This window comes from Miniopterus natalensis, chromosome 17, assembly GCF_054644295.1.
Source record: "Miniopterus natalensis isolate mMinNat1 chromosome 17, mMinNat1.hap1, whole genome shotgun sequence".
In the NCBI taxonomy this organism is placed as follows: Eukaryota; Metazoa; Chordata; class Mammalia; order Chiroptera; family Miniopteridae; genus Miniopterus; species Miniopterus natalensis.
The window spans coordinates 33,551,215-33,579,165 of record NC_142097.1 but is presented as its reverse complement, the minus strand read 5'-3'; the positions used below and the strand labels follow the sequence as shown (position 1 = coordinate 33,579,165).

General features: G+C 40.1%; 1 protein-coding gene across 3 annotated transcripts in view; it reads left to right on the top strand.

Moving 5' to 3' along the window:
- Positions 1-18,538, top strand: part of USP32 (ubiquitin specific peptidase 32) — a 103,018-nt gene extending 84,480 nt beyond the window's left edge. For 2 of the 3 annotated variants that reach the window (XM_016203539.2, XM_016203532.2), the window contains exons 27-34: positions 1,306-1,490; positions 5,554-5,640; positions 6,556-6,676; positions 11,192-11,383; positions 13,360-13,648; positions 14,761-15,197; positions 15,675-15,767; positions 16,254-18,538. In XM_016203539.2, coding sequence (XP_016059025.1) covers positions 1,306-1,490; positions 5,554-5,640; positions 6,556-6,676; positions 11,192-11,383; positions 13,360-13,648; positions 14,761-15,197; positions 15,675-15,767; positions 16,254-16,427 — 1,578 coding nt within the window. In that variant the 3' untranslated portion in view covers positions 16,428-18,538. Of the gene's footprint in view, positions 1-1,305; positions 1,491-5,553; positions 5,641-6,555; positions 6,677-11,191; positions 11,384-12,151; positions 12,246-13,359; positions 13,649-14,760; positions 15,198-15,674; positions 15,768-16,253 lie in introns of those variants that run through there. The other variant, XM_016203547.2, reaches the window with a different exon arrangement.
- The last annotated feature ends 9,413 nt before the right edge of the window (positions 18,539-27,951 follow it).

Genomic DNA, 27,951 nt, shown 5'->3' with positions numbered 1-27,951 from the left:
ATATTTATATAACTTATAAAGTGATCACCTAGTAAGTCTATTACTCATCTGGCATCATACAGAATTATTATAATATGCCATCTTCTTCTTTTAGACACTTTTGATCTCATGGTTGAACTACCTTGAAAGTAGTTTATTTTTCTTCTCCTCCCTTCTGCAAGGTAGAAAAAGGAGGAATTAGGCAAGGCACAACATAGGCAAGAATATTCAGAGAATAAAGGGAGAAATAGAAAAACAGTGTATTGACACAAATAAAGGACAAATCAGTTTCAAAAAAGAGGAAGGGAGGAAATAGGTACACTGGGAAGAGTAAAGGAAAGAGATTTTTGTTTAAATTTAGTAGAAAATTTTAATAACCTTGGCTGGTTTGGCTCAGTGGTTAGAGCATCAGCCCAAGGACTGAAGGGTCCCAGGTTCGCTTTCGGCCAAGGGCACGAACCTCGGTTGCAGGCTCAATCCCCAGCCCTGGCCGGGGCTCATGCAGAACGCAACTAGTCGATGTGTCTCTCTCACATCGATGTTTCTCTTTCTTTCTTCTCTTCCACTTTCTCTGAAAAGCAATGGAAAAAATATTCTCAGGTGAGGATTTAAAAAAAATTAAATGTCTTACGTGGTTAGCAGCTTTTTTGAATAATCCTAAACTCCCAGCAACCTATTATACTAAATTTTTGTTTTATTAAGCAACCGTTTCCAAACTAATTCTGTGCAGTATATTTATTAAGGAATTTCATACTTAACATACTCAAAGCAAATATTTTAAAAATTTTCCTTACCTTTATCATATATTTAAAATATAAAAAAGACTAAAATTACTCAGTTATTTTTAGAAAGGTGGATAAGTTGTTACAAAATTAAATGACTAGTTTTCATAGGTCTCCAAAAGTTTGGGAATTGCTGTAACAGCAGTTGTCAACAGCTTATTTTTTGAAAATTATATTTTGAGGGAGTTTTGGTTTATTGCCATACTTTCTAGAGAAATAGTTTTAATTGCTTAAAAGCCTTGAACTACAAACTTACTAGTTTTTACATGTGATTCAGTGTTTGTGTGTGAAATGTTTATCAGAGAAAACTAGTTTGAAAATATTAAATGCTGAAAATCCAAGTTTGATAGACAGCCACTCTGTAATTGGTAGTACCTCAACCTTCCAGTGATTCCACTGTAATAATTTAGCTTCATATTAGTAGAGTGGTAGTGACTAATTTGAAAATGGTAGTGATGAGTGTTATCGGCAGTTGTAGAAGAACAAAAGGGAGAAATCAGAGGCCTCTCTTCTCAGTTCTCTCTTCTCTTGTTTATACATATAGATGAGGACAGAACTGTATTTTCTGTCATCTCAGAAGAATCGCCCCAGCCTCTTTGGAATGCCACTGATTGTTCCATGTACTGTGCATACCCGGAAGAAAGACCTGTATGATGCGGTTTGGATTCAAGTATCTCGATTAGCCAGCCCACTCCCACCCCAGGAAGCTAGTAACCATGCTCAGGATTGGTGAGTTCAGGGGATCAGCCTAGACCTGTGGTTTCCAAACTCCAGAAGAATTTATATGAATTCTTTGTGATTTATAGGACCCATTTTATGTAAGTTTAATTACCCTTTGAAGAACTATCCAGGGAGCATATAATTGAACCATTTGGTTTGATCTTTTGAGTAGGAGAGACTATACAGCTTCCTTTTATCACCTAGACATTCTAGTATACAATAATCCTTTTACTGGCTAATCCTTCCTGCTGCTTTAAATGCTTCAGGTAGTATTCTTGACTTTGGTTACGGCAAAAGTAGAGTATGAATTCACAAGCAAATTTGTATCATCTCAACCCTCTGAAATTCAGAGTGGGAGCAGTAGTGTGCATATCTATACGTGAACTCTGAAAAGTCTCATGCGATAACAGATAATTCAATTGGATTGTTTCCATACCATCTCATTTTAATAAGGGGTAATTTCATAAGTCTAGTTAAAGAATAAACATCTTCTGTTTTTTTCCCATTCCTCCTCCTACTGTTCTGTTGGTTTACTAAATGTATTTACTTCTAATAATCATTGAGATTGTGATGCCTTATTTATCTCAGCTGAATTGCAGATCATTTTCTTGCTATCATGGTACAAGTGAGAGTTCAGCTTCTGTGGGAACTAAATAAAGAAGTTATATTGTCTAATAAGATATTTGTTATGGCATTGGGTCTTTTAATGATTAGATGAGGCTCAAGGTAAATAAATCTTAAAGCAAAACTTTAAATAATAGATAAGCAATTTAGTTGATGACTGTTGTGTTTAGTAAAAACGACAATAGGGCAAGATTAAATTTGCAGTGGAACTCTGATTTTTCAGAGCTTTCTAATGAATTGGATATGGAATATGAGGAAAAAAGGAGTCCAAGTTAGGTTTTCATCCGGAGCAATTGTTTGTGAATGGCGGTACCATTTAATGAAATGAGGAAGACTGGAGAAGGAGCAGGTTTTAGCAAGAGATAACAGGGCTCAAATTGAATTCAAGATGTGTATGATATTTTCAAGTGCGAAATAGCCTTAAGTGCCCTTTGCTGGAAATATAAATGTAGGTGTTATCAACAAAGAGTTGGTATTTAAAACCCTGAGGGCCCTAGTGGGTATTTCTCAGTGGTTAGAGCATCTGCCTGAGGACTGAAGGGTCCCAGGTTCGATTCTGGTCAAGGGCATATACCTTGGTTGCAGACTCTATCCCCTCCCCAGTCAGGGTGCATTCAGGAGACAACCAATTGATGTGTTTCTCTCTCACATCAATGTTTCTCTCTCTCCCCTTCCACTCTCTCTGAAAAGCAATGGAAAAAATATCCTTGGGTGAGGATTTAAAATAAAAAAATAAAGCACTGAGACCAGATGATACTATTTAGACAGTAAAAGTTAAATAGAGTAGATGCCCAAGATCTAGTTGCCGATGCATTCTAACATAGAGGTTGAAGAGAGGAGGAAGAGGCAACAAAGGAGATTGAGAAGGACCAGCGAGTGGTATAAGAAGAAAATCAGGAGTGAGTAGTGTCCTAGAAGTTAAGTGAAGGAAGAGTTTGAGGGAAGGACTGATCAGTTTCAAATGCTACAGAGAGATTGAGTAAGAGGAGGCCTGGGAATTCACCACTGGACTTGATAAAATGGCAGTCTTTGGTTACCTTTGCAAAAGCTTCTTTTAATGGAGTGTGATGTAGATGAAGGCATGGAGGTGGGAGGAGGTTAAAAAGAAAATGGTTGTACAGATATTAAAAAGATAATAAGAGCTTATCTTTTAGAGCTAACACTGAAATATTTATGGATAAAAATGATAAAATGCCTCTGGTTTCCTCCAAAAAAACTAGTGGGTCATAACAGTCAAGAAGTGGAAGCAATCCACATGTCCATCAATAGACGAATAGATAAACAAAATGTAAGATATACATACAATGGAGTATTATTTAGCCATAAAATGTAATGAACTTCTGATACATACTTAACATGGATAAACCTTCAAAACGTTATGCTAAGTGAAATATGCCAGACACAAAAGGACAAATATTGTATGATTCCACTTTTATGAGATATTTTGAATAGGCAAAGTCATAGATGGAAAGTTGATTGCAGGTAATTAGGATCTGAGTAGGACAGGGGTATTATTGCTTAATGGGTAAGAGTTGCTATTTGGGAAGGTGAAAAAGTTCTGGAGATAGACGGTGGTAATGGTTATACAACTTAATGCCACTGAACTGTACACGTAAAATGGTTACATGGTAAATTTTATGTATATTTTACCACAAAAATGGAATAAAAGAATCTAGTGTGACAAGGTAAAGGTATAGATGAAATAAGAGTGGCCAAAAGTTGACAATTATTATAATTGGGTGATGAATATATGGAGGTTCATTGTACAATTCTCTTCATTTGTGTTTGTATCAGTAAATTTGAAAATTAGATTAAATAGACAAATTCCTGGAATTGAGGATCCATACCAAAGATGATTATTCTGAGGACAGTGAGTAAGGAAAAAAATGAGATTTTGAGGGCAGTGATCAAAGGTTTCTATTGCTTCAAAGAATTGTTAGAGTTGTGATATTTGAATAAGTAATTCATCTAAAAAGATAGGAAATGGTTGGGCAAAGTGTAGGGTATTTGAAATTGAGATTTTTGGAGGTGGTTAAAGTCTTTATCATGGTTTTATTACCTTTTTATTATCTTCAGCAGCCATGTAATAGCCTCTACCCAATAACAAGGTCTAAAATGTGATTATTGGAGGAGTAGATCCATATATGATGGAGGAAATTATTGTTGACAGAGAGAAGGCCTAAGTGGTGTTGGATAAATTACATTGATATTGAAGTAATAATTATCCCCAAGAATAATAACAGAAGTAATAAAGAGGAAAAACAGTAAACTGGGTGCTAAAATCCTTAGTAAATTATGAAGCGATGCACCTACCAAAGAGGAATATCAGTAGGTATAATTTAATAGTACGTGATACAGAGAAACCAGAATTTTTTTAGGAAGAGAAGGAAGAAGAAATAATTTAGAAATGGTAAAGAGGAGTCAGGAGGAGACTCACATCACAGGTTCTGGGATGCATGAGAAGAAACAGCACTTAATAGGCTGCAGAGTCCTCAGGAAAGCCAGGCTTCAGGTAGAGCAAAAAGGTAAAGAAGATGTTCAGAAGACAGGTGCTGCACAGTTCTCTGCCAGAGTGCTACCTGGTCATTTTGTCCCTTTATCTTTCTTTTGATTCCTCATTGACCACTGACCTAATTTGGACATAATACTGGACGGCATGGGTTGTCAGTAATCATTCACTTGATGAGTTATGCAGAAAGATGGGAACTCTTGTGACAGACATGATACTTTTGCCTTTACAGTGAATGAGTCCTCACCATGGCTTCATTAACTTCAGCAGCCATGTAGTGCCACTGCCAATTGCCAACTGAGCATAAAGTATACTGCTCTTATGTTATAGTCTTTGCATTGCTGCTTATTGGCGCCAGGATGAATAATTTTTTTTTAAGTTGGAGAGCTCACAAGGCTATCTTGCAGTTAAAAGACATTACTCTAAAATCAATGTTATGTAGCTTATAGCTTTGAGTAGTTAAGGCAAGGGATACCTAGCATGTACCACATCAGGGGTTCTAATTAAAGAAAGCTTCTAACTATACTGTTAGCCGACTTCTCTAAAAACCATTATGACTTTTCAGCCTTCTGTGGTGTGTCAATATTCTTGTCATGGAAAGGTCTAATTATTTTAGTTTAATGTGAATTAAATCCTCTGATAGGATTAGGGCTGAAGGATAATTGGTGTTTGATTAGCTTATCCTTCTACCTGGACTCTCTCTGACACATCTGACAGTTTAGTATGTCTATATTTCTGTAAGCAGGAATAGAGCATGGGAGTCCTGAGTTGGTACAGGGTGTAGCTAATACGTTAGGATAAGCAGCATAGAGCTGTAAGTATGAGCATACTGCTATGACAGGTGCCCCTTCCTAGGATTACTTGATGGGAAGATAAAAAAGAGTTGAGAACTCAAATTAGAAATGTTCTTATACTCTTTTGGTTTATGTTCTGTTTCAGTGATGACAGTATGGGCTATCAATATCCATTCACTCTACGAGTTGTGCAGAAAGATGGGAATTCCTGTGCTTGGTGCCCATGGTATAGGTAAAGTGATCTTCTGCAAAAGAAAAATTTTAATAGAATTATAGTTCCAGATATACCTTTTTCATAAGATTTCCAGGTTTTAGATATAATAATGAATAATGAGAAGTTGAAATAAACTTGGGAATTGTTCATCTCTTCCCTGTGAGGTCTGTATAAGTTGTATTCTTAAGATGTATCTGGTTATATAAATTCTACAATCTCATCAAAATCATAGTTTATGATCAACATTTATTATTCTATTCCTTCTGCTCCTAAGTTAATTTAGTAATTCTGAGTCCAGTAGAACATGGTCTACATACTAGACCTTGCTGGAAGTCTGTTTTGGTTTTTAGAAGAGTTATGAAGACTGATTGGTCAGTATTAGTCCAGGTTGGAAAATGCTTAAGTACTGAAGTCAGCCTTCAGAAGGCTGTAATAGACTTAGAAAACCAAGTTTAAAATAGGCATTGGAACCATGGCTTTGTCATGGTCCCTCCCCAACCCCCTAAATTTTTATGTATACTTACTTATTTAATGTCCCATTTTACAAACAAGAAAATGGGCGTTTTATACCAGATAAATTATTCTCAGAGCATTAAGTAACTGAATTTAGAATGTCTTTAGAGGCATGTTATCTTAAGTATACAATTCCCATATTATTTCTTTGACACAAAGTTCATATATTTATATGAATTAACAAATGGTGATCAAGTGCTTTGAAAAACCAAAGACTTGAGAAGTGATAAGCATGATTCCCTGGAATAGTAATTATTAATACATATTTGTTCGTTTATTAGTCTGAAGTAAGAAGCCCATGACAAATTGTGAAGCCCAAGAAGGAATGTAGAGAAGTAGAAAGGGAGATATTCCTGATAAAGAAAAATTTGATTCTTTCATAATTATTTCTTCCTCAGTGTATCTTTTTTCTCCTTTTAGATTTTGTAGAGGCTGTAAAATTGATTGTGGGGAAGACAGAGCTTTCATTGGAAATGCCTATATTGCTGTAGATTGGGATCCCACGGCCCTTCACCTCCGCTATCAGACATCACAGGAAAGGGTAAGTACCCAGGGCCTCCATAAGATGGTGGCTTTTATATGTAAAATTTTTCCCAGTTTAACTATATATGCCATCTCTGTTGTAGGCAATTTACAACCAGAAAAAAACGTTCATTGACATTCTCTGTGGCACTTAATATATTGACTTGATTACGTGGATGTTTCTGTTTTCCCACTTCTACATATAATTGTATTGGGGCTTTATTAAAAAAATTTTTCTTTTCTTTATTGATTTCAGAGAGGAAGGGAGAAAGAGAGAGAGAGAAAGAAAGAGACAGAAACATTGATGTGAGAGAAACATGGATCCGTTGCCTCCCGCAGGCGCCCCAACCAGGAATCAAACTTGCAACCTGGGTATGTGCCCTGACTGGGAATCGAACCCACCACCTTTTGGTGTACAAGATGATGCTCCAACCAACTGAGCCACACTGGCCAGGGCTATATTGGGTCATTAAAGTTCAAAAATACTACTAATACATAAATCTTATAATAAAACTCTAGGCGTAATTAAGTTATATTCTCTGGCTATGACATAACAATCAGTAAATATCTCACTGCCTGTTTATTAATTATTATTGAAACTGCAGCATTTGGTAACCACAGTTACTTAGCTCACATGCATTCCAGGGCTATAGCTGCTACCTTTAATGTGTATAGTGAATAGAAAAATTAGAGAAAGGATTGAAAGTTTCAGGACTGAACAATTAAGAGTACATCTCAATGGCTGTTCACACTTGGCATTCCTCTACTGCCAGTCTGGCCAGGGCAAATTTTAAATTTTGAAAATGTTACTTCAAAAAAGAATACTAAAATAAATAAATAAATAAATAAATAAAATATTTTAAAGAATAAAGAATACTAACAACTCCTTTACTGTTAGAGGGAATGTTCCTTTTAGATAGGTTAGTAATGATAATTGACTTCTCCATCTTTTTGTGCTGTTGAAGAGTGGGGAAATTACCAGTCCCAGACCTCTTGCCCTATTTGGATCCCTCAATATGTCCCCACTAGCAGCAACTAGCGGCTCTCACTAGCCGGGGAGGAATGTAATTTGCTGATACTTCCCAAATGAAAGATCATTTACTAAAGGAAGTTGAAGAGAGAAGTTGATCTAGTAGATTATGCTCACTGTAGCAAGGTAATTCAATAACCTCAGCCATGCTTCATTTGAAGATGGAAAATTTTAGCAGCTGATAAAGATTCCTGAATCTTTGTCAGCACAAAATCTCACAGGACATTATTGTGACAAGACACTCCTGTCAAAGATGAAAAATTATTTGGCTCTATAAATCTCTTTCCTTTTTTAACAAGCTGAGTGTCAATCTGGAAAGCTCTGGAGGGCATCCTGCTTATAGGGAGAAAGGCCTACATGACCTGTTCAACCTGATGTCATTTCCACTTTCAGTGATGCTCTTAGGACACCATGGAAACCAAGTTACAACTGAGATATTTTGCATTGCTGGGAGTGGGGCCCCATGACTCATTTTTTTCCTACGTAATCTATCTTCCTACATGTGGTTTCTGCATGTGCTTAGAGAGTCACGTAGACAAAGGAAGATACCTTGGTTTAAAATTGAGATTATTGCCCATATGTTTTATACTTTTAAAAAAAGTTTTTAATTTATTGATTGATTTGAGAGAGAGAGAAAAACATTGATTTGTTGTTCCATTTATTTATGCATTCATTTTATGTGTCTTGACAGGGGATTGAACCCACAACCTTGGCCTATCAAGACGATGCTCTAACCAACTGAGCTACCTGGCCAGGGTCTCATACATTTTATACTTTTTATTCCAATGATTTCCCTTCTAGGAATTTATCCTAGGAAAATACTCTGTAATGTTCTGACAAATCTTCATCATAGCATGTTATAGTAATTGGATAAAATATTATACAGTTATTGAAAATTATGATTACCAGTAGTTTTTGCTGACATATATGGGAAGATACTTATGATATCATATATTTTTTAAAAAAAGCAAAGTAGAAAGTTGCATATAATGAAAAATCTCTTCAATATAAAAAAATACTATTTAGGAAAAGGACAAAAGAAAATCTCCCAATATTTTGACAGTGTTTGCCTTTGTATTAAAAATATAAAAGGTTCCTTGCCTTTTTACATTTTTTTTCTGCTTTCCAAAATTTCTACATGAATGTTTCATTTGTTAAGCAGAAAAAAAAAAAGAAGCAATTGCTCTTATTTTTTTTCCCCCCCGTTTGGACCTCACATTACTCAATAGAAAATTAAACTACGTAACTTCCTAGAACTCCCTCTTTTTCTAATAGCCTTAGAATGTATGAAAGTGTTACTTTATTCCTTAGGTTTTGTTTTAAGGATGAGCTTTCAAGCAACTTAGAAAAAAAGGAAGAGGGTGCCAGTAGAAATTTAGACCATTTGAATAATAGTAGAGAATATAGCAATGGATCCCAAGAAGTAAAGGGAATCTTTTGATTTAGGGAAATTTTGTTGATAAATAAAAATTATTGTCAGTCCACAAATATGTTTTTTTTAATCAGCCTTGCTCCCTTTCTCCATCTAGCTCTATAGCCTGTGTGTTCCATAGAAAATAGTCGATAAAATTCAACATTTTTTACTAACTTACTGTAATTTGTGGTTGGTCATAAAGCATCCTTGATAGAGCTCATCGAGATAATGTTTAACTGGTTATGAGAAAAAAGACTACTGTATTTGATACACCTCTTTTCCTACTCTGATTCCCACAGCCATGATACATTATGGGAGGGGGGTTGTTTGTTTTGGGTTTTTGTGGGTGTGGGTGTGTGTGTATTTGTTTTTTGAAGACTGTTAGTTTTTCCCTTGGATGAGCAGCTCTAAAGATGATGAGAGTTACTAGTATCATAAAAGAAATCAGTGATCCAAGGTCAAGCCATATTCCTGTTTCTGAAAGAAAGGATTTTCTTGAAGTTCCCCTTTTTAAATGATTTATTTCTAAATGGATGCTGATACAATGCTAAACCCCTTAATTGCATTATCATCCTCAATCTTGATAGTTCTTAGAAGCATTTGGCAGCCTGTAATACAGCCATCCTCTCATGTAGGGAAAAAGTCACCCCTGAAAACCTGTTCTAAACTGCATGTGCTGAGGTGTGCTAGTGTGAATTTAGGGAGCCCATTGTGAGTTCTGGAAGAGAAATATGATGGAAATTGCCTCAGGCAGAGAACCAATTCACCTTTGGAAGGGAGGTGTAATGACTGGAGTGATAGATTTGTGTGACCTTTGCCAGAAGAGAGGCATTCATTGTTGGACTTGTATTCCAGACTCCACCTTGGGTTTAAAAGATTCCCTGTGTGAAGTCCCACGGTAGTATTCGTAGTCTTCAAACTATGCCTCACCCACCATCGTTCCTGATTGCTTATTTAGTGACGGCCAAGTATTGGAGAGGGAAAAAGTCTTCCTTTTTTGTTGCATTCTAGGCCCCTACTTCTCTCCCAACGGATCCCACACCACCTCCAACACACATCCTTACACACCTATACCCCTTTGCTGTCTCTCCATCCTTATACTTACCGTCTTCTTGCTGTAAAGCCTAGTGTGTTGGTTAAGTGGACCACAGAGGTTTGGCAGGTATTAGGGGCTTTCTCAACAAAATTTGGCTCTTTTGAGCCTACTGTCCTTTCATTGCAGTCTCCGGTAAAGAGGCCGGCCCTGTGAGGCAGGAAATAGATAATGACATATGTGGTATTCTGATAACTGTTATGTGGTGTCGATATGCAAATAAGTTGTATCCTGTGGAGTTTAACACTTTGATGTGTTGTATTCTCATGGTGAGCTTTTCTGTACCTTTCTTATTTAATTCAGATCTAGCATCTGTGTTCAGTGGTATTATTTCTTCTAGCCTCTGTAAAGCCTGCAACACACTAATAATATTCTGTCTTTCTAGTTAAAAAATAAGATCTAATCCGAACACCCTGAGCTTGAGGGTCAGCTCACATGTAAGCTATTTTAGGATTTCAAAATTGTAAAATAAATAGGCAGTTCTTTGTTTGTTTTTGTTTTTGTCATTTTGAACCATTCTGAAATTTTTCAAGAGCTGTGGTCACCCTGCTGGGCATGGCTCTGTGGTTAAGCATCAACATAGGATCCAGGAGATTGCAGTTCGATTCCCGGTCAGGGCACATGCCCGGGTTGCGGGCTTGCAGCCGATCAATGTCGACTCTCTCATCATTGATGTTTCAACTCTCTCCCTCCCTCTTTCTTCATCTCTCTGAAATCAATAAAGATATATTTTAAAAGAAAATCTTAAAAAAAAAAAGACCTATGGTCATATAAATAGAAATTTGATCCAGGATGTAATTAATGTGATGTTTGTGAATAAATATACAGATGCTGTATTTGCTCAAAGACTTTTAGTTTGGGCTGTATTTTCTCTTTCTTTGTGTAGAATAAAATGAGGGTGAATCACCTAGAGGACCATGCATAGCCAGGTGACCATTTTAAACTCCCCCCCTCCCCCACCCTCTCCTGCCATTCTTCCTATTCCTTCCACTTACAGGTTATGGATGAGCATGAGAGTGTGGAACAGAGTCGGCGAGCACAAGCTGAGCCCATCAACTTGGACAGCTGTCTCCGTGCCTTCACCAGTGAGGAGGAGCTAGGGGAAAACGAGATGTACTACTGCTCCAAGTGTAAGACCCACTGCTTGGCAACCAAGAAGCTGGATCTCTGGAGGCTTCCCCCAGTCCTAGTAAGTTACAGTCCTACCTCTGAGAGAGCAGGAATCTGGCAAAAAGGAAAGAAGCCATGAACAAATAGTTCTTGTTGTTTTTGAGAATAAAATCCCCCCCGCGGCAGTGCTTCAAACACTTTTGCTGTGCAAGGTTTCTATATCGCACACAGAGATTAATTATTCTACAGGTGTTTGCTAGTTCTTGCTCCTAAAGAGCAGGCCGCCTAAAAGGAGGGAAAAGTCATATAGGCCAGTAACTGCCATTCAATACCATGTATAAGAATGATCACAAGTGGTACATCCTGGTGAATTTGAGCTTCAGGAGAAAGTGAAAGAAAGCACTCTGGCTCTAGGGAGAGAGGAAGCTTCAGGCTCATCCTTAGTGAATTATACAAGAGCAATGGAGCCTGGAGCCTGCAATTCTGTTGTGCTTGGTCACATGGCCGCAGCACACTGCTGAGTTAAGTATATATGCACAAGCACACAGGTGTAATGGGGCTTATGTGTTCTTTTGAATTTTATTTACTTCTACCTTCTACCTTCGTGGATTAGGAGACTCTCCTGTTGTTTGTGAGGCGAGTGTGAAGTGACAGATCTTTCTATTCATTTAAGAAAAAGCTTTTTTCGTTAAGGGTAGAAGTATCATAACAAGTGTAACTGTAAGGCAGTGGTATATTTTAACCAGATCATACATATATGCATTTTTTTATTCATGTCGTCTTCCTACTGCTATGTAGGACTGTGAATGTAGGTTGTTTTTTGCTTTTGTTTTTTTCTTAAATCTAGACAACTTCCCAGGGAAGAATGCACAAGTGATTAATAACATTGGCTAGCTAGCTCCAGGGATGGAAGCTGAGGGAAGGGAGAAGAGGGACAAGGCAGGCTTGGGGACAGGTAGGTGGGAAGGGGGGTAGTTGTTTTTTTTGTGTGTGTTTTTTTTAAACTTGAGTTATAATTAACACAGAATTAACTGCATAGGTTTTAAATATCTAGTTTGATGAGTTTTGACAATTATATATATTCATATAGCCATCACATAAAACATATCTTGGACATATCTTGGAGTAAAGACATTTATAAAAACTATGTTTCTGAGGTCTTTCAAAAATAATGATGAGTGCCCTGGCCAGGTGGCTCAGTTGGTTGAGCGTTGTCCCGTATACGAAAAGGTTGCAGGTTTGGTGCGTTCAGAAGGCAACCAATCGATGTTTCTCTTCCTCCCACCCCCTCTAAAACTCAATAAAAACATATCCTCAGGTGAGGACTAAAGAAACCAAAAAAAAAAAAGATGATTAGTCAATGTTTTGTTGAGAGCTTGGGGGGCTTCTGTTAGATCCACACACCAGCGTGCCCCATTAGGTAGGGCTTGTCTTATATTAACAGTAAACTGTTAAGCATCTAGGGTAGAGATAGCCATCAAAAATCTGTGTCCGCATCAGAGAGCTTAATAACACTGTATGAAACTGGGGGAATTCATTGCTCTTGAAAAGGAGACCAGACCAAAGAGTAGGGAGATTCTTATGCTCTTCGGGGTCCTTGATAGTTATCAAAGGATATGATAAGAAAGGAGAGATATCTAATCAGAGATTGGGTAAGTTGCATCTATATTAAAAACTCCATTTTTCTTCAAAACATTTACTAGAGTCTCCTATGAGTGTATTTGTGAATGAATCTTCTATGATATTGGAGAGAGGTAGAGGTCAGTGTGAGTCATGAACCCAGAAAGCAGAGGAATACAAGCAAATATAGGCTCCAAGAATGTTGAAGAAATTTGTAAAGAAAGTTTTGGGTATGTACAGGGTATGAAATTAGGGAGATTACCATGTTAGCCATAGATCTCAAGGGCACTGGCCCTCCTGATAACTGTGATACATAATAAAATATGTTCTTTTTGGAAAAATGTTATATATTCTTGAGTATTCACATGTTTTTTATGTCAACTTTGTATCTCCAGAACCCTTTAACCCAAGGGTTTTCTACCTTTTCTTCTCCAGATTATTCACCTTAAACGTTTTCAGTTTGTAAATGGCCGATGGATAAAATCACAGAAAATTGTTAAATTTCCTCGTGAAAGTTTTGACCCTAGTGCTTTTTTGGTACCAAGAGACCCGGCTCTCTGCCAGCGGAAACCACTCACACCCCAGGGGGATGACCTCTGTGAGACCAGGGTTCCAGCAGGAGAGGCGAAGAAAGCGGATGCCCAGGGCTCAGCTGGCGAAGAGGATGTTCTCCTGAGCAAGAGCCCGTCCTCACTCAGCGCGAACGTTGTCAATAGCCCCAAAGGTGAAGAAACCTAGGGGGCCTCCTGAAGCCCTGACATCACCCTGAGGGGACCCTGTAGACTGCATGTTTGCCTCCCTCCTCCACTCTAGAGCAACAGCCTCATGAGGTGGAACCAACTTATCTAGAATCAGACCTATCTAGATTTGAACGATGTGATTCTCAGCAAGAGATACAGCCTCCCTGAATCTATTTTTTTATGTGTAAAATAGAGATAATACTGAGTTCACAGTGTGAGGATTTCATATGTCAGGAGTGAAGCACTTTACATGATGCCTGACATATGGTGAACATGAATGGTAGTTGTCATCGTTGTTCTCTTATGTCAAAGGTTCTCAAAGTATGGTCCAGGAACCTCTATAGAGTCCCTGAGAACCTTTCTGAGGGCCTGGAGGATTAGAACTATTTTCATAGAAATACTAAGACAGTATGCACCTTTTTACTGTCAATCTCTCACAAGTGTGTAGTGAAGTCAGAGCCAGCATGATGTGATGGTATCATTAGTGAAATATGTGCTTGTATATTGTATTTTTTAGGTTCCTCAGTTTTAATTTCTAATATGGTAAATGTTGATAGATAAAACCCATAAAACAAAAGTTCTAGAGGTCATCAACAGCTTTTAAGGGTATATATGGAAGTGGATGGGGCTGTGACCAAAAAGTTTAAGACCCACTGCCTTATAGGATTGTTGTGAGAGGTAAAGATAATAGAGTTTACAATACCATGCCTAGCAACAGTAAGTGCTTAATAATTAGTTATCTAATGTTTAATTTTACAAAGGAGAAGAAAATATATTTGTAAAACTTCTTAGGGCCTTAGTCTAATAATAATGTTTTAAACTGAATCTAACCTAAATTACCTTTCTACTATTTTCTAAGTTCCTACATGGTAATTTACATTTTCAGGGCATTGCTATATTTTCAGGGCTTGGCATTGAGGAAGACAAGACTGTAACTTATTGGCTACATAACAGAAACTAAAAAATAACCAGTCAGGACTCCCTTCTCTTTACCTTTATGTGTACACTTGTGAAGGTGACTTCAAGGTTAACATCTGGTGGCTGGTTTAACTTGTGGCATTTGGGTTTTATGAATCTTTTCTTCTCCCTTTGACAGGTTCACCTTCTTCATCAAGAAAAAGTGGAGCCAGCTGTCCCTCCAGCAAAAACAGCAGCCCTAACAGCAGCCCACGGACTTTAGGGAGGAGCAAAGGGAGGCTCCGGCTACCCCAGATAGGCAGCAAAAATAAACTGTCAAGTAGTAAGGAGAACTTGGATGCCAGCAAGGAGAATGGAGCTGGGCAAATTTGTGAGCTGGCTGATGCCTTGAGCCGAGGGCACATGCTGGGGGGCAGCCAATCAGAGCTGGTCACCCCTCAGGACCACGAAGTAGCTTTGGCCAATGGATTTCTTTATGAACACGAGGCATGTAGCAATGGCTGTGGCAATGGCTACAGCAGTGGTCAGCTTGAAAACCACAGTGAAGAAGACAACACCGATGACCAAAGAGAAGATACTCATGTTAAGCCTATTTATAATCTATATGCAATTTCGGTAAGTGGTTTGTGGTAAGGTTTTCAGAATGATCTGCATTTTTCAGTGGTTTATTCATTCATCTTCATTAATTCATCCTTTTTTCAGGGCTTATTTCCTAGGCATTGAGCTTGGTGATAAAGTCAGCAGTAGGTATCTTGGCCTTCTGGATAAAATCCAAGGTGCTCACAGAGTAATGTGGGGGGTAGTCATGTAATCATTATAACTGCAGTCACAAGTTCAAGTTATTCACAACTGTGTGTTCGTAAGGAATTTTTGCTTTCTAAAAAATAACTACAACTACAAAATATTTAGATTTGGAGATTTTGAATTTTGAATTTTGCGTTTTGTTTTGTTTTTGGGAAAGGTTAGATGATTCCAAAACTTTCCTTCTTAACCACCTAAGTGATTAGTGTTTTCCTGATCAGATCCTAGTAGTGCCCCCTGGCTAGAGTACTGTTAAGTACTAACACACCTCCACTTTCTTCTCTCTTACAGTGCCATTCAGGAATTCTGGGCGGGGGCCATTACGTCACTTATGCCAAAAACCCGAACAGCAAGTGGTACTGTTACAATGACAGCAGCTGTAAGGTAGATATCCCCAATCTTTGGAAAAAAGAAACAGAAATGTCAACAATTCTGGGGATTATTTGTTGAAATAATGGACTTTCTCCTAATAGGAATAGATATTTCTGATAGAAGCAGTATATAGATGCTCTTAGTATTAAAGGAACAAAAGTGATATGCAGAGGAGAGAATGGAAACATGAGTACTAAGGGGAAACGTCTTGGTTAATGAGAAAAAGCTCTTGTCTTTTGAGCTATTAGAATTTGGTGGGTGTTTTTTGGTCATTATTTTTAACTTGTCTGTAGTCAGAATATTTTCCCTAAAACAAACACTGAAAATAATGGGCCTTATTTTGGGAGCGAGTATGAGAGAGCCAAAATATTAAGCTCATTGGAAGCAAACAGGTTTAGTAATTGAAGAGAGTCCGTCCCTCCCCCCCACTTTCCTGGCATGGATTAAGAGCCAGCAGAATGATGGCTTTCTTATTAAAGGCTTTTCTTGTCCCTTCAGGAACTTCACCCTGATGAAATTGACACCGACTCTGCCTACATTCTTTTCTATGAGCAGCAGGGGATAGACTATGCACAATTTCTGCCAAAGATTGATGGCAAAAAGATGGCAGACACAAGCAGCATGGATGAAGACTTTGAGTCTGATTACAAAAAGTACTGTGTGTTACAGTAAGCTACCACTCTGGCTGCCAGACAGGTTGGTGGTAAGGGAGACGACTCCCTGTAGCTAACATTTGGCAAAAGCGTCGCTGAAAGGCAAGCTAAATGTAGTTATTTTATTCTGTGACCCTGAAGCACAAAATAAAAATCCTAATTAAAATAGCAGTTAGCATAACAGTAGTAATAATTTTGTTTGGAAGTGTCTCACACAAGTTCTCTGGTAGAGAACTTTCAGGCAGAGTCCACCATTAGCCTGTAAACAAAAGGGTTTGGCACCAGCCACCTGGGACCAAATAAGAACTAAATTGTGCTTGTCCAGATGTGAACAAATATGTAGTGAGTAGAGAGTTTACCATTAATCATAACAAAATACTAAGACTTTCCTTGGAGTTAAAATAAAACAAAAAATTATAGTGTTGTCTGGGGACAACATGATATGCTACCTCCTTTTTCCTGAAGTTTTATTCCATTATATCGACAAGATGGAGAAAGCAAGATCATGAAGATGTGCAAAGGATTCTTATGGCATGGACACAGATTTTTCAGTTTATTTTTAGAAGGATTTTCCCACTCTTTATGTCTTTCTTGCTTTTTGTTTTTGTTGTGTTTGTGTTTAAGACACAACCAGTCATGGTGGCAGAGCCATATAGAGTAGTCAGTCAATCTGGAAGGGACAGTCTCTTAAGGGCTGTGTGATTCTACCCAGGGCCTTGGTTGGGAGACCCTATACAGAAAAAAAAAGCATCCTGGAAAATCCAGTTGAAAAGGCCCTCCAGATGGAGGGGTCTTACCTCAGAGGATGCTTTAAGTGTCCTCAAAAATGTGTTCCACCCTCACTGCTGAGCTCGGGAGGGTAGCTGCCAACATCCGCTCCATCTTCACTCACACGTGTTGCACAGAGAGCTTCTGAGAAGGAAAATGGCATCAGCCCTAAAGGGCGTTTCACAATTAGTGGTTATTTTTCTTCGTTTCTTTGTTTTGCACTTTAAAAAAGGAGAGAGTACATACAAATGAACTTTCCAAAACTTGTTCTTATTTGATGGCTATAAGGGCTATAAATTAACTTGAATGGGGTATTTCCCCCCATCATATTCAGTTTAAAAACAAAACACATCCCAAACATTGATGGTGTGTATTTTTAATGAAATTGGTGGTTTTAAATGTAAACTTCTGTTTTGTTTTGTTTGCATGTCCAGTTTTTTGTGCGGTTTTTTGGTTGTTTTTTTTTGTTTGTTTTTCTTTTCTTTTTTTTGGTGTTTTAATTTCACAGTAGTAGTCATCAAAAGTTATGTGTTTTTGCTCACTTTATTTTTTCCTCTGATAATTCAAGACTGGAACAAAAATGTAAATGTTATTTATTTCAGGCAGCATTTTTTTTCTTGTGTTATAAAATATATATTCAAAGTAAGTATTTCACTTTTTTTTCTTCAATCTTTTTGTATTCCTCTGGACCCTGGAAGTTGGTTCTCATTAATTGTCAGATTCCATTTCCCTTCCTTCTGCATAGATAGTAGGTACCAAGGTAGTTCAGCATTTGTGTTCTGATATCTGAGGCCAGTTGCTATCCACTTCTTCTCATAGCATTTGGAAAGGTTGCCTTAAATGGCTTCCTAAGTTGAAACAGAATTCAGAAGACTATAATGGCAAGTAAGAAGGAGTGGCCTAAATGGTATAATGTGATGAAGTCAGACAAAAATGCAGACTTTATAGTTTCATGATTTTCAGTATATAAAATCTGTCCTTTCCTACCTGAACAAGTCCCATGAAAAAATGGAAGATTTTAAATAATTTCCTTACAGATGTTTTATTTAAACAGGTAGCACAATCTACTAATATTGTTTGATCTATGTTTGTTATATTGGTTGTAATTAATTTTTTTAATTCATGACTACCAGAAAATTTATTAAATTAACTATTAACTACATTCACCTTGTAAATTACTGTATAAAACTTGTTGACAATGCACTGACTTTAGAAATATGTTAATGTACATAGAGTGTAAATAAAATAGTGTTGATGTACTGAAATATGAACTGTATAAAAAAGTATTGGTAATTGTATATGGAGTGTACCTGTTTATCTGTAACTATTATCCAAACAAATTAAATACTGTGGATGCATCTATGTGCTGTTTTTCCTTTATACAAGTAAACACCAAGAAAGTCCAGTTTTTCAGCCTTTCTGTAACCCTGTTTTAATTTCCCTACTTAAATAATACTTACTTGACTTAGAGAGCAGATACTCCATCTCTAAAAGAATGGAAACGGTGTTGGAGATAGAACAACATATCTGCACTGACTGACCAGGTAAATTGATTTAAACTTGGCTCACATCCCTGTTAGGAGATTATTTGGAAGGCATTGAAGGGGGTGGGGGGAAAAGGTAGAGAGCAGGCAGTGAACTGAGAGTTTATGAAGGAGGTCTTACAGTAGCATTCATGAAGATTAGGAGATTAGGTGAAGAGTAAGACCTCTCATTTGTATAATGCCTTGAAATGATCCTGGATTTCTAAGGGGTCTGAGAAACCAGAGATGTCGCTGGTTGTGTCTCTGGGAGGTCTCCAAAGAGGTATTTGACAGCGTTGAGAAGGGTCTAAGATTTAGAGCTGTGGGTCCTTCACCCTTGGCCCCTGTTTGTTTATCTTTAAAATTAGAATACCTACCTCTCAGGCTTATATTAAGTAAATGGAGTATATAAATGCCTGGCACAGTTTCTTGGTAAGTGTTCAATGAATGTGAAATCCTATCCCCATGATATTCAATGCCGTTTTGCAAAGAGGTTTTTTTTACTCCCTAGCTATACTGATGCTAAAAGAATTTAATAACTCTCTGCTCACAGTCTCCAAAAACAGGAATACACATTAAAAATGTATGGAATGAAACAAGTTGAATCAGCAGCAGCAGTAGCTTGTTTAAGGAAACAAGCAAACAGAAAAAGAATCCAAAAAGTCATCAAAAAGTACGGCTTCAAAAGTGCCAGCCTGTGGCCCTGTCTTTTTTAAGGCAACCTTGAAAAGGACCAGCTTATGGGGATGGGTAAGCATTGTTTCTTGTTTCTGAATGGCCCTCTAAATTGAGAGGGGTCTTCCGTCTCCTAGCATCCCTGGCTGAGGGTGGCAGTTCTATGTGGAATCTCTACCACTTGGTGGCATTGCTCACTGTGGGTTCCTTAATGGGCAGATCTCATTGAATTGGAGTAAGGAGATGAATTGCTACATTTTCCCCAGCTATTTTAACGATGAGATACAGAATTTTACTAGGTCAGAGCCAGAATGTGTAGCTTAAGGAACAAAGATCCCAGTTTTCCTTGATGACGTACCAGCAGGTTCCTTACTATTGAAATCACGAAGTCCAAAATACACACACCTCTGTGATCAGATACCCATACAAGACAGAACGATAAAAGAAGGCTGTAGGTTTACCAACTTCCTGAACAATGGAAAGAAAGCAAGATAGTAAATAAAATAAGAGTGCAGGCGCTACAAACTCAGAGGCCTATAGGGCCAGGGTTGGGAACAGAGGGTAAGAGAAACAGGTCCATGGCTGAGAATGGGGAATAGAGGGGACTATGGTGAGTTCTAGCCCACATCCATCTAAAGGCTCCACTCAGTTGTTGCCATAGAGGAATGTGGATCCCAGTGTTACCAAATCTTTTTTTGTCCCCTTAAAAGAAGACAGAAATCCAGATATTAATACAAAATACCCAATTTTAGAAATGTTGACAATTACTTTTTTTTAAAAGGGTTAAACATTGTTCTGTCCAAATAAAACCTACCTGCAAGTCAGATATAAGCCACCAGTTTATACCCTCTGGTAAGTAGAAAGGTCATGAACTTTGAGTCCATTAAGTCAGAGGTCAGATTCTAGCTCTGCTGGTACCTAAAACAAGTTCCTTAGACTCAGACTTCTCATGCCCTTGAGAATGCCAATTTACTTCAAAAGGTTATACGGAAAAGATATGTAAATAGCCACAGAGCCTGACACCTATTAGGTACTCAATACTATTTCTTCGGCACTTAGGGAAACAACACAGGTAAAATACAACAATACTGTTGTTATCAAGTTCATTATCAGCCCAGAAGCATACAGCTAACATGAGCATGTTATAGACACTGAGCATTGTGCTAGATTCTCTGGGAGCAGTAGTTCCCAACCTGGCAATTCATCAGTATCATAAAATGTGCTGATGCCAGGATCCCACCCATCATTATGTTACATCTGCATTCTGTGGCTATCTACACCCAAATTTATGAGCTCACGTTCCCATGTAGTCCAAGAATCAGCATTTTAATAAGTTCCTCAGGGGAGATCTTTGGCAACCAGTTTGGATTTATGGAAACAACTGCTCCAGAGAATGAATCATTACTTCCATTCTAATTAGGGACAGATTATAAGCATATGCACATATGTAAGGAGCAGTTGTAGTAATTAACCAAAGCTCCCTAGACATAATTGTCTCTGATGAAGTGCTAACTGAGGACATTAGACAGTAGGCTGTTTACAAAGTACTTAGGGAAAACTAAATGGGAAGGAAAGTGAGTGGCACCATGAGAAGGATCTGGATTTTGTCAGAAGCAAGCAGAGCAGTCTAGACAGGCAAGAGAGCAGAGGTGGTGACTTGCAGAGGCTGTGTAGGCTCGTTTGAGCTGTGTTGAAGATTGCACACGGAGCATAGTAGAAGATAACAGGCAAGAATCATGTTGTGAAGGCTTTTGAAGGTCAGACCAGTTATACTAAGTGCTCCACATTGCCAAGTATTTTGGTATGGTTGTGAAACATTTTCACATGGTTTACTTAGGTACACACTAATCTACTTAAGACCATTTTAATTTAACTTTGTCTTTTTCATACACATAATCCACTTTCGCTGAAATTTCTCTTGGTAATGACCTTTGGACCTTACCACAAGCCCAAGAGGAACACAGATGGACACCAGGTTTAACGTGCTCCAAAATCAAGTAAGTGGAGGAAAAACAAAAAGGAATCGGGCAGGAGGTGGGAGAAAAACTAGAAGGGTCTTGGAAAGGGAGCAAGCATGCCAGAGAGGAGAGGAGTCCAGTCATTGTGAGTGTGGCCTAGAGAACAGGAGAGGAGGGCCTAGAAAGGAGAGTGGGCTGGTGGGGAGGTATCCAAGGCCTTGGGAGCCACAGGGAAGGGGGGTGCTCTTCTTCAGTTCACAGCAGGATCCTCTGCTGTTCATGGCTAAATCCCAGTGCTCACTGGGATTATAGATTGGGTAGGAAGAAGGGGACTTCCAAATTGGGGATGAGCGGGGAGCCTCCCAGAAAGGATCAGGAGATGCCTTTGGTTGCCAGAGGCTGCTATAGCCCCAGTTTCGAGGCAGTCATGACACTACAAAGCAGTGAGCTAGAAATAGTCTGCAGTGTTTGCTCCACTCCTTGTAGAATTGTATGACCTTGAGTAGGTCACTTGTCTCCTGTGCACCTCAGGTCCCTCTGTGTATAATGAAGGGGTTGCATTAGGTCAGCTTTTATTTATTTAATTTTTAAAATTATTTTTTTAATCCTCACCCGAGGATATTTTTTCCACTGCTTTTCAGAGAGAGTGGAGGGTGGAAGGGAGAGAAAGAGAAACATCGACGTGAGAGAGACACACGTCAGGCTGTCTCCCACACATGCCCTAACTAGGGCCTGGGATCAAGCCTGTAACCGAGGCATGTGCCCTTGGCTGGAATCGAACCTGGGGCCCTTCAGTCCACAGGCTGACAATCTAACCACTGAGTCAAACCAGAAAGGGCTCAGCTTTTATTCTGGAACAACATTGGGACTGGATCCATTCTTCCAACTACATTTTATCTGAAGGACCAATTCGAGGTTGAAGTTGTTCAGGTTGAAATGAGAGTGGAGCGTGGGGTTCTGCTTGATAGACTTGTGAGAGTTCTGGATCAAATGTCCACTACAGTCCCTTTGACCTCCTAAGCATTCAGGAAGTTGATCATGCACTGCTGCTGGAGTGCCGAAGGAGCTCCCAAACATTGTTTGAGCAACAGGAGAGATTCTCGTTTGGTCTGCTGAAAGTCATGGTGGCCTCAGAGTGAACCTTTCTGAATCCATTGTGCTACGCTTAGTACATCTGGGTGGGGAGGAAAAGCCAGCCAACTACCGTGAAGGCCAGTGAACCTCCCTCCCTGCAGAGACCACAAGTAATACACGGAGCACCTGTGGCGGGGCATCTATTGGGAGCCAGCCCAGGACCTGTGGCCTTTCATTGTGCCAGCGGGAGAAAGTTACTGCTGCCACTCCTTGTTTGCAGAGCTTCCTTGAGCTTGGAGCTATGATCAACATCCTCTCACTTTGGGAGATACGGGAAACGGAGAGGCAGAGTTTATCACTAACATCAAACGTTTGTCGAGCACTGTCCACGTAAGAGCAGTCAAACCTATAGAAAAGTTTCATGAGTTTGTTAGAGTTTATTTGAGCCGAACAGAGGATGTGCCAGGATGCAAGATCTCAACAGACTGAAAAAAATGCTTCAGACAATGGAGGTTTGCAATTTCTTTTATGTACTTGGAATTAAGGAGGGAATGTAAGGAAGATTACATGAAGGTGGGAGAAAGCAAGGCAGGGATTGAGTTACAGCAGCAACTTTCAACCCTTTTCATCTCATGGCACATAAACTAGTTACTAAAATTCTGCAGCACCAAAAAAAAATAAATAGTTTTGCTGATCTGACAAAAAAAAGTATAATTTTGATTCATTCACACTGGATGGCTGTTGTTGTGTTGGCTGTTGTCATTTTATTTGACAATCTCAGGGAAAGAGGCCAGTGCCACTGACTAGTCAGGTGTTGCACGTTTTAAAAATTCTTGCGGCACACCGGCTGAAAATCTCTGGATTACAGGATAGTTAAAATTCTGTGGTTTCTTGAGTGGGCTACCCTGCCCAGTTAGGAATTTATGATCAGATCACCCCCTGAGGTTACTTTCAGATTTATTACAGCACCCCTTTTTTATCCACAGTACTTGCTATGTGAAATAAGGGTTGGTCCTGTGCTTGGAACTGAAAGAAAAGTTGGAGAGGGCACTTAGACATTGAATGGATTTCTCTATTTGCCAGACCCACACTATGCATTTTTCATTGATTGTGTAGTGCTCACCTGAACTCTATGAGAGTGCATTAGCATCCCTTTTTATAGATGTGGAAACAGACTCAGTAAGATTCAGTCTCTTGCCCAAAGTATCACACCAGGTACAGGTTGGATTCAAACCAAGGTTTATTTGGCTGCTGCTTTACCGCTCCACGTCCCCCTGAATTATAGTCTTTAATCCACAACTTAGCAACTCCTGTCCAGATGGTCTATCACATATCACTGTGAGCCTCGGTGACCTGTCTTTGACAAGGAATGGGAGTCCTGATGACCCTGACTACTCTATATCGTTAAAAGCACTGAATGAAAAAGTGATTGTGAAATCCTTTTACAACTGATTACACTTATAACTGATAACAAATGCAAAATATTGCTACTAAGGAGAAGAAGTGAGTGTCCAGATAGCAGCCTCCTTGCCATCCCTGGAAGATGAAAAACTCTTGGGAGCAAATAGCCAAGCCATGACTCCTAACATCCTAGGTTTGTTCTTTTCACTTCTGGTGGCCCAGGGACCTTAGGAGCTGAACAGAGGTGGGGAGGTGGGACTAAGAAGGGTGACAGAAAGGGCTTTGGGTCAGGTCAAGACCTCTAGCTCCAAACTGGCCTTTGAAGTGTCTGATAGTATCATTTTTTTCTCTCTTCCATTTTTTAAAAATAGTATCTTATCAGGGATTTAACTGTGATATGGTAGTTCCAGACGTAGGATGGGAAAGGATTTAATGAGCTGTTCTTGGGAAGGCCGCCACTAGTCACAGCAGCCATGAGATTCCCTTGCTCCCTGCTGGCCCCCTGCCAGACTGGGCTACCTGCTGTTGTTTAACCCACTGAGGACAATACCTCCTCCCTTAAGCCGAGGCCTTTTCCTTCCTGGCCTTCCCTGGGAAGGGAGGGATAACAATTGAGTTTGACTGTTTATACCCAGGTGTTTGCTCCCATAAACCCGGGCTCTAAACCAAATACCACATGTCCATCCGGCCATCATGAGAGGCCCATCACACAGCAGGCAGACTCCTCAGTTACCTTCCATTCATTCCTGGCTGTGCTGAGACCCAAAGAGGCAGCCATTGTCTTCCCCCAGGCTTTATGAAACCAGCTTTGGTTTTCTCATCTTTCCTTTTTGATGATAATGGAAATGCTAGGCCTCAATCCAAAGCTGATATATGTCAGAGAGAGAGAGAGAGAGAGAAAGAAAGAACAAGGGAAATAGAGAGGAGAGAAAACTTGTCTAATTTGGATTCTGGGGACATAACCAGTATACATTTGGAGGAAAATCTAAACTCCATAACTGATTTAAAAAGAAACGCTGAAATCAAGGGCCTGCTGCACTGTCCAGGCAACACCCTTTCGGAGGTGGTGACGAGAAATATACCTGGCAAAGACTTGCATGGAACACTCCATCTGTAATCCTGTTTGCATTGATAGTTTACTAGGAAACCCTTTCTTCATCTTGGAGCACAGGCCAGCCTCTCCCCTCTTCCTGAACTTAAACTATCACCAAATTCCACATAGCAGTGTGGAGTCAGCTTCCTGCTGGCTGTGCTGGTCTGGCCACAGGCTCAGTAAAGGTCACTCATTGTGATGATGCAGTTTTCCTTGGATCTTTCTAAAAATATGTTCTTATTGATTTTAGAGAGAGGGGAAGGGAGAGAGAGAAACATTGATTGGTTGCCTCATGGGCATAACCCAACCGGGGATCGAACCAGTGACGTTTCGGTGCACTGGACAATGCTCAACCAACTAAGGCACACTGGCCAGGGCATTTGATCTTACTACATATCTCCCTCCACATATTGATGGTAGCCTCTGGAAGGTATCTCAGATGTGTTTTATTATTTTCTTTATTTTAAAACATATCTTTATTGCTTTCAGAGAGAGGAAAGGAGGGGGAGAGAGATAGAAACATCAATGATGAGAGAGTCATTGATCGGCTGCCTAGCCTGCAACCCGGGCATCTGCCCTGACTGGGAATCGAACCCCGATCTCCTGGCTCCTAGGTCGATGCTCAACCACTGAGCCACGCCCAGCCGCGCACTCAGATGTGTTTTAAATGAGTCCTTTCAGCTCCCAGGTAGTGTCTGCGGGCAAGACCACCCAATTTTCTGGGTACCCCTCATGCAACAGCACCACTGCCTCCCAGGCATCCCCTCACAGACTGGGCACCAGGGTCAGAATTGCTCACTGGTCCCTCATATGCCACTAGAGTGTTCCCAAAGGAGTGTTAGTGTTTTGGTGAAATTGTTCTTTCCATTTTTATATGTCATTACATTTCCCTCTGATCCCACTTGTGAATCCCAGTGGCTGACTGATAGACACCACACTGAACTCCAAGTCCCTCTTCCCCTGTGACTCTGAAGCTTCCCTTGGACCTAGCATGTCATACCTGACCTCTTTCCCTTAAGAAAGGTGTCTCCCAGGAGGCTCCTGAGGCGGTAGACCCAGGCAACTCTGTCCTGTGCTCCAAGCAGTTCCTGATATGGCTCAAGCCCATGGCTGGACATGAACCCATGACTTAAACTAGAGTGAGATCCCAGTTTGAACTGTAGCCTCATGGATATTGTTGCCAGACCAGACCCAAGGATTGGGAAGCAGACTCTCTAATGAGGACACATGATGCTGGGAACAGCGGAAGCCAAGGATCAAGCACCTTGTATACCCAGGCCAACATATGGAAACATCTGTTCAAACTGTAACAAAACCAGATTGACTATGTCAGTCGCTGAAGAAAGGTCAGCATAAATAGAACTCAGAAAACCAGGATTGTTCAGGATTGCCCCGTGGACAAGAGTAAATATTTAGCTCCAGCCCTGGAATGGTGCCTGCTAATTTCGTGCTTTGCCATCATTTTTGTTTATATTCATTCACCCTGCAAACTTGCTGCCACCTCCCCTCCGTGCGGCCACTTCTGGTCTGGCACACCCATACTCTGATGACTTAAGATATGAACCTCCAGCCTTCCCTTGGGGGGCCTTGGTGGAGAAGGAGGAGAGGGGAGCAGAGCCTGAGGAAGGCTTCATAAAGGAGTCACTTTTAAGCTGGGTTTTGGATACTGTGTAGACCTCGTGAGAAGAGCCACAGGAGGGTAAGGACAGATCTAGGAAACAGTGTGTGTCCCCAGGATCTCTGGGTGGCTTGGTGATTTCTACATCCAAGCTCCCCTAGAAGCACTTAGGCAGCAGCACTCAGTTTAAGATAAGCAGCGAGGACTGCAGGGTTCGGAGGCCACTCCCTGGCTGGCAAAGAGTAAGTGCCTTTGCCTTTCCAAGCCTCAGTTTCCTTCAGAAAAGTGGCAGAGGATGCTGACCATCAGAGGGTGGGCTTGAGTATCAAATTATCTGGGTCCAAATCCTACTACCTGGTAGCCTTGGTTCCCCTATATTTCAAGTCCTCATTGAAAATGGAGAGAATAGAAATGTCCATCTCAGAAGCTGGTTCTAAGGATTGAGATAGGAAATATGTCAAATAGTTTTACCTGAGTAAATATTAGCTGCTATTATTATACTGCTATTTGTGTAGAGTCAGGATCAGCAATGTCTGCTCCAGTTCTTCCAGACCAGTATTGATAGAGAGCCTACTATGTGCTCTCTGCTATCTGGGCACTGATGTACCCTGGTCCTGCAGGTTGGTTTCCCCAGGACACTGACAGCTTAGCGCGCAAGGTGTTTATTGAGGAATGCCTCTGGGACCAACACCTGAAGGGGAAGTAGGACTGAGAAGGGGGAGAAGTGAACTGCCATGGAAACCCTAACCCTAACCTCACTGGCTCTACGGAGAGCTCGGAAGCTGGAATGGCCCTTTGGAGTCCCACATGCATCAGTCATTGTTTGGCTGGGGCCTCTGAGGAAAGGAGTGTGACCTTGAGTGAAGAGCCTTCCTCTCCCTGGAGAGGCCGACAGCCTAAGGCATCTGCGCTCTGACAGCTAGGACAAGCCTTTCTTAAAGGGGGCCCTAAGCTCTGCACCACAGTGTCCACCAGGCAAACAAAACATGAAAATCCCTGCTGTCCTGAAGAGGCTGTTCCCCTGGGAGCTTACGTTGTCAAAGTTGCTGTCAGATTAAATGAGATAATGGGTGTAAAGTACATTTTAAAGGGCCTGGCATAACAGAGTAGGTATGTAAATCATGATAACCAAAGGTAGTAAAACAGATGAAGGAAATGAGGTGAGAGGAACTGGAGGAAGAGCATCTGATTTGGATAGAGTACTCAGCTGCCTGATGCTCTCTGGATGCAGGCCTTCCTGCACTCCAGGCTGTGACATGACCTCTGAGGGGGTCCTGCACCTATCCAGTCTCTCCTCTGTCCATAAACAACCCAACATCAGGAGCCTTCTCACTCCACCTGGGGCAGCAGCAGGGCACCATCTTAGGGTTCCCTTCTGCAAGAGGGGCTGGGCTGCAGGACTGTAGCCCTGGCTCCTCCAGCTCAGTGAGGCG